Source organism: Saccopteryx leptura, chromosome 3 (assembly GCF_036850995.1).
Source record: "Saccopteryx leptura isolate mSacLep1 chromosome 3, mSacLep1_pri_phased_curated, whole genome shotgun sequence".
NCBI lineage: Eukaryota > Metazoa > Chordata > Mammalia > Chiroptera > Emballonuridae > Saccopteryx > Saccopteryx leptura.
The window spans coordinates 137980670-137994930 of record NC_089505.1 but is presented as its reverse complement, the minus strand read 5'-3'; the positions used below and the strand labels follow the sequence as shown (position 1 = coordinate 137994930).

General features: G+C 35.9%; 1 protein-coding gene across 1 annotated transcript in view; it reads right to left on the bottom strand.

Moving 5' to 3' along the window:
• Positions 1-277: 277 nt before the first annotated feature.
• UBE2U (ubiquitin conjugating enzyme E2 U) overlaps positions 278-14261 on the bottom strand; it is a 60058-nt gene continuing 46074 nt past the window's right edge. The window contains exons 7-8 of the mRNA XM_066376486.1: positions 7488-7573; positions 278-363 (exon numbers count right to left, since the gene is read on the bottom strand). Of these exons, the coding sequence (XP_066232583.1) occupies positions 278-363; positions 7488-7573 (172 nt within the window). The remainder of the gene's footprint in view (positions 364-7487; positions 7574-14261) is intronic.

The following is a 14261-nucleotide window of genomic DNA, read 5'->3' as shown; positions in this document are numbered from 1 at the left end:
CCTAACGGCCTAACCAGAAGTCCCAGAACTAGACGCTCTGTGCCGGAGTTCTGTGGTTTTGGCTTACAGACCTCCGGCACAGAATATCTACACTACAGCAAATGTTTTATCCTCGGCTACTGCACCTGGCCATGCAGGAGCCGAGGATGAAATGTCCTTCTCGGCATGCGGCCCCATACTTCTGTGGTATGCAGCTGCATACAGCCGTGTGTCATCAAAAATGGCTACGCCTGTCAGGTGCTGGTTCACCATCACGGTTCTAGACACTAAAAATTACTTACTTTAAATTCCATTCTTTATGATGTTTTAGATTCCTTTTCTTCCATTCAAAATACTGTCCAATGAAATCTGGATCTTCAAGCACTGAAATTAGAGTATAAAAAAGGAGCTATGCACACATTTTAAAAATAATAGTGCAAAGTTTAAAAGAATCCACTTCCCTTAAGTTGATATGTGGCAATGATGTATACTATATACTTTAAGTGATATGATAACGCTCACACACATTTCATATTTCTTCCTTTTAACTGAACTTGGTAATATTGTATATTGTTTGAATTAAGTACATTATGACTTCAAACTTTTCATTGTAATGACATTTGTTTATGTATCATTTACAGTAATGAAGACGGTGTTAAAATAACTCATATAGAAACTACAGATACCATAATTTAACAAAATTCTAATTCAGTACTTTAAGTATTAAGAGTAAAATAAAATCTTGGAGTTCAAAGTGACATTACAGATCTTGATTCCCAAAGAATCTGCAACAGATGATCATTCAGCCTCTAAATAAATCCTTTGCCAACAACAAAAACTCTCTTTTTTGTTGTTGGGAGACTGCCTGCTCCACTGACAGTAAATCACAGTGTTCTTCCTTAATCTGCGTGCTGAGTTCCCATTGGCTCTAGTTCTGACCTCTGGAGCAATAGTAAGCCCATTCCTCCCCCATGGGAGAAAGCCCCTTTAATATTTGAAGATAGCTCTCAGGGCAGCCTCAATTCCTACAACTGTTTCTTAAGACATGATTTTCTAGAGACCCAACCATCCTCATCATCTTGGCAATGAAAAAAAAATTTAAGACTTTATTTATTCATTCTAGAGAAGAGAGAGAGTAAGAGAAAGGGGTGGAGCAGGAAGCATCAACTCCCGTATGTACCTTGACCAGGAAAGCCCAGGGTTTTGAACCAATTACTTCAGCATTCCAAGTCAATGCTTTATCCACTGAGCCACCACAGGTCAGGCCTAGCAATGGAATTTGTTGATGCTCCTATTAAAGTTTGCATCTAGAACCAGCTCAGGACCTTGGTTTCATTAGAATAGCAAAGATGCAAGTTAGTTACTACCTTTCTCAAGCTGTGTGCTACACTTCTATCAATTTAGCTCTTACCTGCATTATTTTCTGGAAATCACATTACACCACTGGTTCTTACTTTTGTGGTGAATTATGAAACTTAAGCCTTTAAATTCACATAAAATTTATTGACATCTATTAAGCTTAAAGCCCTGGTAGTTCTTACTTGAAATATAATTAAGCCAGATCAAATACACATATTCTTTCTTTCTTTCTTTCTATCATCTATCTATCTATCTATCTATCTATCTATCTATCTATCATCTATCACCTCCCTGTTTCTTTTAATTGTCCTAGGTTTACAAACTTAAACTAACCAACTAGTCTTGCCGGTATCTGGCACTTCCTTCTTAACAATGGTTAATTGTTCTTGGTTGATTAAATTAGTCGTTGATAGAAAAAACATTTAAACTGAATAGTATTCATCTTTTAATATTGCATATTTTTGGTAGTAATGTTCCTATTTATCCTCTAATTTCTTTTCTTTCTACAAACACACATAAGCAAATTTACTACATATATATTTGTATAGGTTTTACTAATACTGTTTTTATTGGTATTTGGATATATTCTCCTTTCTTCCATTGAAGAAGGAAATCTGAGCTCCCAAGAGTTATTCCTCATTTCCTTCAGATGATTATAATAACTAATGTTAATAGAGTTATTTCTAAACAGTGGGAACATGTAAAGTATGAATGCAGTGGTTACCATTATAATACCCACTTTACAGATGAACAAACAGAAAGCTAGAGTAATGTCTTCTCATTGTGACTATTTATTATTACGTAGACAAAATTTAAAATTAGAGGTTTCTAATGAAGGATAATTTGTATCTTCCCTTAACTTTTTGAAATTGTCTTTCCTTCATTTTCTATATGAATATGTAAGGCAGTCTCTTATATACTATTATGAAACCCCAAATGGCATGGCCACATTTCCTGACTATTCCCATTAACTTGATATCATTGACTTATTATCACTACTTTCTCTATTATCTGAGAGATCTTAAAAAGTTACAGTATTTGTACAAACTTTTAACCCTTCCTATATTCGCCCTATAATTTTTTCATTTATCTGTCTCCGACCACCTGACTATAAACTCCTTAAAACATTATAACAATACTTATCTTTCTGTCTTCATCACACAGCCCATTGTCCAGAGATAGAAGATGCTCAATAAATCATGTTGAATGGAGGACAGTAATGGAGGAGTGAGGACAGGAGAGAGAGAGAGAGAGCATGGGAGCACAGGAAGGAAGGACCAGTAATTCTGTCAGAAATTCTTCGAGTTGAAGTTCCCCCATCGCTACCATATCTTGTCTTTGTGCCAGTTTTGTAGTCTGTGGTAGAAAATCATCCTCTATTGCTTCCATAATAAAGTTCTTTGTTTTTCCCTTCCAAGGATTATCAGACGTCGCTTTTACTGTTTTTTTTTTGTTGTTGTTGTTTGTTTGTTTTTGCCACGACACACCTCTTATCCAACATCTGTATAGGTTGATCTTTTAAAAAAATTTCTACTGCTAGGACTGCTGTGTCCAAAGAAATATAATAGCACCAACTTGCTTTAGCAGGTTTTATTTTCACACGTATTATCTCATATTATTCATAGAGAAACTTAAGAGTAGAATGTTTTTGGCAATGAATAGAAATGAAAAATGAAGTACAAAGCATTAAATGACTAACCTAAATTCACTTCACGGTATGTGACAAACTAGCACAGGGCTGAGGAGTCTCTAACTTCTGACATCATGCTCTTCCACTAGACTCTAGTGACTAGAGCCTTTCCAGCCCTGGTTGCATACTGTAATCACCCAGGGAGCTTTAAGAGCTACTGCTGCCTGGTCCTGCTCCCAGAGATCTTTATGTAATTGGTCTGGGGGTGTGCCCTTTCCATGGGAAATTTTACAAGCTCCTCAGGTGGTTCCAATGAGCAGTCAAGACTTAGAACCATGCATGAGAATTAGATGGTACTGCCTCTTGCATCTAATGCAGTTTGGAGACACTTGCCCTTATTTCTGGTTCAAAGACTCAAAGAATGAAAGTCTCCTAGGGTGAAAGCAAGCATCCCCAGGATGCTTCAGGCTGTTTGGTCTGTCTTGATGACAGCAAACATCAGGAAGCCTCTGCTCAATATTACAGGGTACACTGGTCTGAAGGAATTCTTTTCCTCTAACATAAACATTTCCTTATGGGGATCATATTCTGTCGTTAAGGTGCTGTTGCCCACAACCAGATGTAGTGGTTTATTCTCTGCCAAACTTTTAATTTGCCATTCTGTAGTGATGGACAGAGAACAGCGGATCATCCATACATTTTCCCATATGATTGCCTATGATTATGAACTAATAATTATAATTATTAGAAAATGTACTGCATATGTTTCAGAGTTGGAATTTAAATATCAGGCTATAAAGAAATATTCTATATCATATTATAAAGGCAGTACACTGTGATAGGAAACAACAAATGTCAAGTCAGAAAATCTGGTTCAAGTCCTTGGGCCACAGTCTATTTGTACTAATTAATAATAACCACACTTATAGAACACTTACTCTGTGCTAGGTGCCAGTGTTAGTATTTCAACCTATGAGGCATGTACTGTAATTATTCTTATAGATAAGGAACTGTGGGACACAGAGAGGTTAGGGAATTTACCTAAGGTCATACAGCTTATAGATGGTAGAGTCAGGATTAAACCTCTGGCTCCAGAATTTACACCCTTTACCAATAAATGGTATTCCTTCTTACATGTGTGACCTTAAGTAAATTACTTAGATTCCCTGGTCTTGATTTTCTCATTTGCAAAACAGAGTAATATTAATAATGCCTACCTTGTAGAGTTGATATACCACTGTGCATATATTATATTTTTAATAAATATTGGTTGTAAATAAATAAAAGAATAACATTGGGATGATTAAAAACATAATATAGAATATACTCAGTAAACTGTATTATATAAGGATAAACTTACTATTATGTATTATGATGTACATGACTATGGATAGATTTGTGGCACAAAGATATGGAAAAGAGTTATTATCCCACTCAAAATATAACCACTCATCACTATTCATAAAATAAAAAGCTTTTAAAAATATGCATAAGAGCTTAATAATCTTTCCAGTGATAAGAATGTAACTGCAGAAAATGAAGTTATTAGAAGTTTCCCTTTTATTTCTGAATAGTTGAAGAAACATTCTATAATCTAGAAGCTTCATCTTTATTATTGCCAGGAAATTAGGCCATTAAAAAAAAAAGTATTGGATCTCATCCAGCTGAATTATCCAAAGACAAAATGGCCAGCAGCAGATGTGAGGTTTACATTTATTTTTTTAAATTAAGTGCTCATTATTATTGAAGGAAAGCTCTTGAAACATTCTTATAACAAATCCCTAGGGGAAGAAGAGGCAGGGTGATTGTGAAATATTGCACCAAGGGCTAGAATCAAAGTCTCAGAAATTCTTCTGGGCTGGAGGTAACCATTATCAGCCACTGCCTTCACAAAGAGGGACGGATTACATTCTAGGTTAATGACAGATACAGAAACAGGAACCAAATTCAAATTTTTTATATCAAACTCTTTTGAAGAAGAAACTGCAGTTGGTGGTGCTTCATTATCCTTCCACTCTTTAATGATTGGTTTTTTGCAAACCAGTCATTTCCAAAGTTTGTTTAGTATTAGCATGTGCTTCGATTATTTCTTTTTCTAGCAGTCTGGAGTCTCCAACTGACTCTGTGTTTACATGTTATTCCATAAAGAACCATCCTCTACCAATCGGTTAGATTTCTGGTTGAAGGGGCTGGATGCTGAGTTGTTCCCTAGAATGTGCCAGTTGCCTCTGCACACTGTGTTTGTCATTGGTTATTGCCTCCTGGAATGCAGCTGAGCTCTTCAGTGCCTCACACATAGTAGGTACTCAAGATATGTTTGCTGAATTGACTAACCAGCACCCAACCACTAATCTCTGAAATAAAGTATACATTCATGTACTCATCTATCAAAAATAATAAAATTCTTTATACTGATAGTTACTAAAAACTGTTTCTTAAGCACCTTTTCTTTTTATAAATTATTTTATTTTATTGATTGATTGATTTTAGAAAGAGAGGAAAGGAGGGAGGGAGGGAGGGAGGGAGGGAGGGAGGGAGGGAGGGAGGGACTGGGGATCGAACCCGCAAATTTTGTGTATTGGGATGTCGCTCTAACCAACTTACCTATTCGACCAGGGAATTAAGTTATTTCACTTAACCACTAATCTATGAGTGAGTGAGAAAGGTAATGTTTAGTCATGATCTAACTTTTACTTTTTAAATATTTATTAAAAATAGTACCACTTTTTGCTGTAATTTGTGCCTTAAAACTAGAAACTTTTTACGTGCGATATTTTGTTCTATTGAAACCAATTAGGAGACCATCACAATGATGACTTGAAATCTGATGAGACCACAAACTAAGGCAGGGATCATGGAGTGGGGTGGAGTGGAGGGAAAACATTCATGATGCTACAGGAGATAAAATCAACCAGGCTTAATGAGGAGACGAAGGGGTCTTAGCAACTTGGGTGATTCCACTTCAGGCAAGTAAATGCAATAGTGGAGATATCTCCACTAACCAAGAGTGGTAACGAAGGACTGGTTTTAGGGAAAGGTAGTCAGTGCTGGGATTCAAATAATTTAGCAACCAGTTCTCTGCCCTAATGACAGTTTTAAGTATAAAAACAATATAACGAAAGGCAGTTTATTATTTCATGCATTTAATACTTAAATAAAAATAACAAAAGATGTACACAAAACTAGATTATGTTATAAGAAAGAGTTTTAAAATACTAATTAAAAATATTAAATAATACGTGACAAAAAACAACAAAACTGTTGTTTAAGATATTTCTATATTGCTTGATTGGCGTCCTCACTTGCAATTTTTTTTTTACCTATGAATGGAATGAACATCACTACGGGCACTTAGAATACGCTGTTTTGCAGATGAATGTTACAAAAGAGTAAGGAATGTAAATTTGTGATTTCTACTTTGGGTGGCTGCCCAGGTGCTCACCTTGGAGAGAACCCTGATTACAAGTGCCATTTTAACAACCGGTTTGCAAAACTCAACAAAAAATTAGGTATTGATTCTGCTGAACCTATGCGAACCAGCTGAGTCCCACCACTGAAGATACTGAGTTCACTTTGGGGCATGGTAAGTATGAGATACCTGAACACATGGAGGTAAGATGTCCAATGAGCAGTTCTAAATATGCATGCAGAACTCAGGCGGGGGCCTGGCTAGTGTGAGGCTTTAGGGAATGACTGGAAGGTAGGCTAATGAAAAGCAGGGTGGTGGACAAGGTCTCCCAGGAAGAGTGGGGAGAGTAGAACAAACAGTGAAGCTTTTTCTGAGGAAAGAGGCAGAGGAGCACTAAGTAAGGGAGGGGGAAACCCGTGGATGAATATGGTGCCATCTAATGCAAAGGCAGAACAGCTGATGAGAGTGCAAGATAAAGTCTAAAAAATAATCACTGAATCTGGGAATTAGGAAGTCACTGTAATTTTAGAATGCACCATTCAGCACAATAACTAAAGCAAAATCATATTTCAGTGTGTGTACACTAGATAACCTATTTTGATCCAAATAATGGAACAGTACTCTAAAAATTTGATTAAATGGGATCAGAAAGTCATCCAGCTCACCCCTTTCTGTCTTTTTAAATCCTAATGTATGATGGTAACAGATTTTGCCTTAGATTGATATAACTGAAAGCCCTAAGTTTATATGTTTTTTGCTGTGTTTTTACTTAATACTTTCTCTGGCATTGAGGATAACAGTGTTTAGAATACAAAAAGTTTCTCCTTTATGAAGGCTTCTTTCTGGGGTGAAGAGAATAAAATAAACCTCCGTCTTTTATTCCTTCATTGCCTATCTTTTCTTTTAGCTTTTAATCAGACTTCAGTGAAGGGTTCAATACAAAAGAGAAACTAAATTAAGTTGATGATTAGTATATACAGCAAACAGAGTAGTTTAGCACCCTCAAATTGAAAATATTTGTCAATTAGTCTTTAAAATCAAGACAAGCTGAGAACAATGAAGATATTAATATATGCCGAAAGGACACAGGGTAAGACTAGATCACCTTACATGGAGTTCTGTAACTTTCTGCAGCTTTCGATGTAGCTATTTGAGACCAGGTCTTGTAGTAATCATCAAATGAAATTTTAATTGGTCTGAAAATATAAATGAAAATCAGACAATGAGGAGTAGTTTGTAAGTTTGCTTTTTAAAATTATTTTATCAGAGTGGACTGTTTCAGATAACAATATCTTGTCACAAGACATTAAGCTGATTTACAGTTTCTGACAAACCTAATGTATTAATTCCTCCACTAATACACACAAATAACATAAAAGAAAGCCTGTCTAAATCATTTTTTTTTAATAATAGAAGGAAATGTGCACCCATGTGTATATTCTAAAATAAAAAAATATAGGTTTCAGCTATCTGCCTTTCATGACTACCTAAAAGAGGACTTCAAGGAAAGGAAGGATCATACCTAAACATTTTCTTTATTCTATAATAAACAATTTTCTTAAATGGCTATGCCAAAGGTTAGTAAAATCACCTTTATTTCTTTTTTATTACGAGGAGAAATGAAACACCAGAATTGAGATTAGTTTAATTTTGACACTGAACCTGGCCATTCTTAAAGAGGAAAGAACAACTCTTTTCCATGATTCCTGCCTGCATTGTTCCATCCTTGTGCTAATATTACTAGTCCTAGTGGGAAAGCAAAGATTGTTATAAAGTATTAAACGGGAACTGTGAAATCATCTCTTAAATAACCACCTTTCCATTTATTTCCCCTACAAACTTAGATTGCATAGATTCTCAACATTCTATAAACAAAACATTACTTTGGGATATTTTTCAGACATGTGGAATCACCAAATGACTGGCTTAGATGTTTAAATACCAAATGTAAAAGACCTTCTGTCTGTGGTCCATTTTAAGTTCCTAGCTCTTTGGAGGAAGAAGCAACTTTTCAGTTAGAACAAGTCTGCCGGCATTAATTTTTATAGGTGTCTCACAGTAAATATTTGACCAAATTTTTAAAATAAATGAGGCAATATCTAAATGTGTTAATGCATTCATTTTTTAAAATGATAATTATACACACCTAATTTTAGACTAAGTTTTTCAAATGCGTTACTGCTTTTGCAATCACTCGTAAGGAGAAATCTGAAACTTGGTAAAGATAAATTAATCACTGCTATTATTGCTTCCAGAGCTCCAGGCAGTGCTTTCCACTAGTAAATGATATACTAAACTAACATTAATTTCCCAAAGAAATGTTTCAGCATTTGGCAATGGAGGTAACAAAATGAAAGGCTGCATTATTCCTCCTGCATGAAAAAGCTTGTGATCAATTTGCTGTCACAGATCATTTAGCAGACAACAATGACCCAAGAGGAAGGAAACTGTCAACACACTGTCTCGTGAAAAAAAAAAAAAACACCATCTTCAGGCACAATCGTCTTCATTGTTTTTTGTCTGTTTGACGATGACCCCTGACCCTCCCCCTTCCCAACAGTGTCCTGTTCAATTTCAAACTGTTAGTCCTCAGGGGCTTTTTTTTTCTTCCCTCAGAATAATTAAAAATATTACCCTAAAAGGTATAACTTGAGTATGGTTTGAATATACAAAGCAGAATGTTTGAAGCATTGGGGAATATTTGCATTTTCAATTTGGTAAAGGAAACAGCCTCTTAAAATGAGAGAACAGTAACTATTTTACTACTATTCAGATAAAGTGCTAAGCTTAAAGGGATATACGCAGTATAAAAAATATATGTGTTTATAGTTTCAGCCAGCAACAGGATTTTATTGAGCACTGACATTGCCATTCTGAATATGAAAAAGTAGAAGACATCATTTTAAACTGAACATCAGAGCTCATTATCCTGCTGGGAAAATAAGATGTATACCTGAAATAGTAAATAGAATAGCTTTCCATATTAACATAAAGCATCACATCATTTAACACAGACATTTGGAGAGACAATAATGACAGATACTTCTCTGGCAATGGCAGTAAGCAGAAAAAGTTAAAATAGGGGAGATATAACTTTGTTTTGGAGATATTAGGGAAAAGGCCACTTGGGATGTGGACCACCTGGAACCAAGAAAGAGACCAGGGGAACATTATTAGCAACAAATAGCTCAGATGGAAAGAAGCATGGTGTATGCATGTGTACAGACAGAAGATGTTGGGGAAAGAGATGATAGTAATAAGATAATTGACTACAGTGGAGAGTTCCAATTTCAGAGGCATTGGAATTTGATAAAATAAGTATAATTGGGCCATGCATGGTCTTCAGATTTAGGCAGAGAATGGATTAGAGTTGATTCAGTAATCTTGATTTATTAGGTGATAGAGCAGCAATCTGAAGTTCTCAAATAAGGCAAGCAAATGATGAAATCAGTGTGTAAGAGGTTTTTTTTTTTCTTTCTGGCATTAGTATGCAGGGTGGGTTATGTGGGATATTAGCTAGGGACGAGTTAAGAAACAAATGTAAGAATTCAGGCAAGAGATAGGAAGAGCTAATACAAGGGTGGGAGCAAAGACTATGAAGGGGAGATGAATCAATGGTAAAGAATGGACTGGACTGGTTGCCTGATACGGTGTGAAAGGTGAAGGAATTTGAGGGTCAAATATTCTCCTAAAGCCTGGAAGACCAGTTAGTTTTGCTATTAATAGAGCGCGTCTAGAGAAACTGAAGTTAAAATATGAGTTTAATTTTAAACACAGGTTTTAGGTGATGACCTTTAGGAGTGTGATTGAGAAATTGAGACTGGAAATAAGAGATTTAGGTCAAATCAACATAAAGGTTGATAGATGACGCCATTAGGGAAAACAAACTCCAAAAGAGTAATTAAGTGTTTAGAAAAGAAAGAGCAGAAGCCAACTTGTAGTTAAGAAAGCCAGTGAAGAAAACAAAAGGATAATTAGGGGAGAAGAGAATTGTGGTAGTGATATTTCAGGGAAGCAACAGCTGAGTCATAACAAAGCCTAATGAATAACCCCCTACATGTCTCTGGATATATAGACCTGTAGTATCATGATTAAGACAATAGGCTCTGGAACCACCTGGTTTGGGCGAAAGCATTCTGTCACTATGACTTATTAGCTGGGTAAGTCTGGGCAAACTCCTTAACCCCTTCACTCCTGTTGCCTCAACTATGAAATTAAGAGAGAGAATTTCTCCTGTGTTTCTTATGAGCATTCAACAAAATCACCCATGGAAAAAGACAAGTACAGGTATAGCACCCCACAGTAAGTGGTGTCAGCTGGTCTCCTGAACTGACTCAGATAAGTTCCTTATCATTTCTCAGCTACAAACTCAAAACAGCTTCCTAATTGTTTTTCTATCTCAGCCTCTTCCTATTCCAGGTTATCAGGCTATGCTATCACAGAATATCTCCCTATTCTAGGTTATCAGGTTATGTGTCTTTGAAAACCACATTGGGTTATCTAATTCTATAGAATGGGATCTAAACACTTCCACATAGAACTCAACATTCTTCACCATCAAGCCACTTCAAACCTTTACTTCCACCATCCATTCACACATCCCGAGGCACCATCATGTGGAACTTCCTAATGATACTAAGTGCACCATACTACTCTATTTCTGGATCCAAGCAAGCAGTTCTAGCTAGATCCTTTGCTCTCTGTGCGACTCTTACTTATCAAGGTTCCAATCCAATAAAAATATTATGTATATGAAAATTGTCACAGTGGACATTGTGGTCACCCCCCAAGCCCCAATAACTAGTCCATTCCTCTCCCATTTTGTATAGGCCACTCGGTCTGATAGAACTGACTTCACCCCTGGCTCTAATTCAGGGCCTGAGGAATTTGGGGCTGTCCAACAATGGTGACTCTTTAGGCACAAGAACCTGACCTAAAAAGATCCAATCAGATTGAAATGTATTCTAATATTCTAGCACATCTTTTTTTTTTTTTTTCATTTAAACACTTTTCTTATTGATTTTAATTTATTGTGTTTACATAGATTTTAGTGTCGCCACCAAGGTATCCCCCCCTCCTCCGTATTCTCCTCAACATCTCCCTTGCTCCCCTCCCCACAGTGTCCTTCCCCCTTCCTTTCAGGTTTATCTCATCCTCTCATCCCCTTTCCCTCTGTCCTCTTTTCCTCTGGTTCCTTTGACCTCTCCTCTGTCTCAACTCCATTCCTCAGTTCACATTGTTTATTGGATTCCTCAAATGAGTGAGGTCATAAGATATTTTTCTTTTTCTGCCTGGCTTATTTCACTTAATATAATGGTTTCCAGGTCCATCCATGTTGTTGCAAAAGGTAAGATTTCCTTCTTTTTCATGGCTCCATAGTATTCCATTATATATATATATATATGTACCACAGCTTTTTAATCCACTCCTCCACTGACGGACACTTGGGCTGTTTCCGGATCTTCGTTATTGTGAACAATGCTGCCATAAACATGGGGGTGCATTTCTCCTTTTGGAACAGTGCTGTGGTGTTCTTGGAATATATTCCTAAAACTGGGATGGCTGGGTCAAAAGGCAGTTTGATTTTTAATTTTTTGAGGAATCTCCATACTGTTTTCCACAGTGGCTGCACCAGTCTGCATTCCTACCAGCAGTGCAGGAGGGTTCCCTTTTCTCCGCACTGTTTTGTTGATTAGCCCCATTCCTACTGGTGGGAGGTAATATCTCATTGTGGTTTTAATTTGCATTTCTCTAAAGACTAGTGATGGTGAGCATTTTTTCATATGTCTATTGGCCATCTGTATGTCCTCTTTGGAGAAGTGTCCATTCTTTTCCCCATTTTTTGATTGGATTGTTTATCTTCCTGGTGTTGATATTTACAAGTTCTTTATAAATTTTGGTTGTTAACCCCTTATCAGACGTATTGTTAAATATGTTCTCCCATTGTGTAGTTTGTCTTTTTATTTTGTTCATATTGTCTTTAGCTGTGCAAAAGCTTTTTAGTTTGATATAGTCCCATTTGTTTATCCTGTCTTATTTCACTTGCCCGTGGAGATAAATCAGCAAATATACTGCTGCGAGAGATGTCGGAAAACTTACTGCCTATATTTTCTTCTAAGATGCTTATGGTTTCACGGCTTACATTTAAGTCTTTTATCCATTTTGAGTTTATTTTTGTGAATGGTGTAAGTTGGTGGTCTAGTTTCATTTTTTTGCAGGTAGCTGTCCAATTTTGCCAACAACATTTGTTGAAGAGGCTGTCTTTACTCCATTGAATGCTCTTACCTCCTTTGTCAAATATCAGTTGTCAATAAAGCTGTGGGTTTATTTCTGGGTTATCTGTTCTGTTCCATTGATCTATATGCCTGTTCTTATACCAGTACCAGGCTGTGTTGAGTACAATGGCCTTGTAGTATAACTTGTTATCAGGAAGTGTGATACCTCTCACTTTATTCTTTCATTTCAATATTGCTGAGGTTATTCGTGTTCTTTTTTGGTTCCATATAAATTTTTGGAATATGTGTTCTATATCTTTGAATTATGTCATTGGTATTTTAATCGATATTGCATTGAATTTATAAATTGCTTTGGGTAATATAGACATTTTAATGATGTTTATGATTCCTATCCATGAACATGGTATCTATTTCCACTTGTTTGTATCTTCCTTGATTTCTTTCATCAATGTTTTATAATTTTCTGAGTACAAGTCTTTAATCTCCTTGGTTAAATTTACTCTAGGTACTTTATTTTTTTGGTTGCAATAGTGAAGTGGATTATTTCCTTAATTTCTCTTTCTGACAGTTTATTGTTAGTGTATAAAAATGCCTCTGATTTCTTGATTTCTGAATATTAATTTTATATCCTGCCACCTTGCTGGATTAATTTATCAGATCCAGAAGTTTTTTGACTGAGACTTTAGTGTTTTCTATATACAATATCATATCATCTACAAATAATGATAGTTTTACTTCTTCTTTTCCAATTTGGATGCCATTTATTTCTTCTTGTTGTCTGATTGCTGTGGCTAGGACTTTCAGAACTATGTTGAATAAGAGTGGTGAAAGGGGGCACCCCTGCCTAGTTCCTGATCTTAAGGAGATTGATTTTCATTTTTGCCCATTGAGTATGATGTTGGCTGTGAGTTTGTCATAGATGACCTTTATCATGTCGAGGTATGTTCCATGTATTTCCACTTTGCTGAGAGTTTTGATCATGAATGGGTGCTGGATTTTATCAAATGCTTTTTCTGCATCTATTGAAATTATCATATGGTTTTTCTCCTTCCTTTTGTTTATGTGATGAATCACATTGATTGATTTGCCAATATTGTACCAGCCTTGCTTCCCTAGAATAAATCCCACTGGATCATGATGTATGATATTTTTCATATATTGCTGGATCTGGTTGGCTAATATTTTGTTAAGGATCTTAGCATCTAGATTCATCAGGGATATTGGCCTATAATTTTCTTTTTTTGTGTTGTCTTGCCTGGTTTCAGAATCAGAATTATGCTTTCCTCATAAAAGGAGCTTGGAAGTCTTCCTTCCTCTTGAATTTTTTGAAATAGCTTGTGAAGGATAGAGTTAGTTCTTTGAATATTTGGTCAAATTCACCAGTGAAGCCATCTGGCTGAGGGCTTTTGTTTCTTGGAAGTTTTTTGATAACTGTTTCAAACTCATTTATTGTAATCAGTCTGTTTAGGTTTTTTTATTCTTTCAGATTGATTGTTAAAAGATTTTATGTTTCAAGGAATTTGTCCATTTTATCTAGGTTGTCTAATTTTTTGGCGTACAGTTCTTCATAGTATTTTCTTACAATCTTTTGTATTTCTGTTGTGTCAGTTGTTATTTCTCCATTCTCATTTGTAATTTTATTTATTTG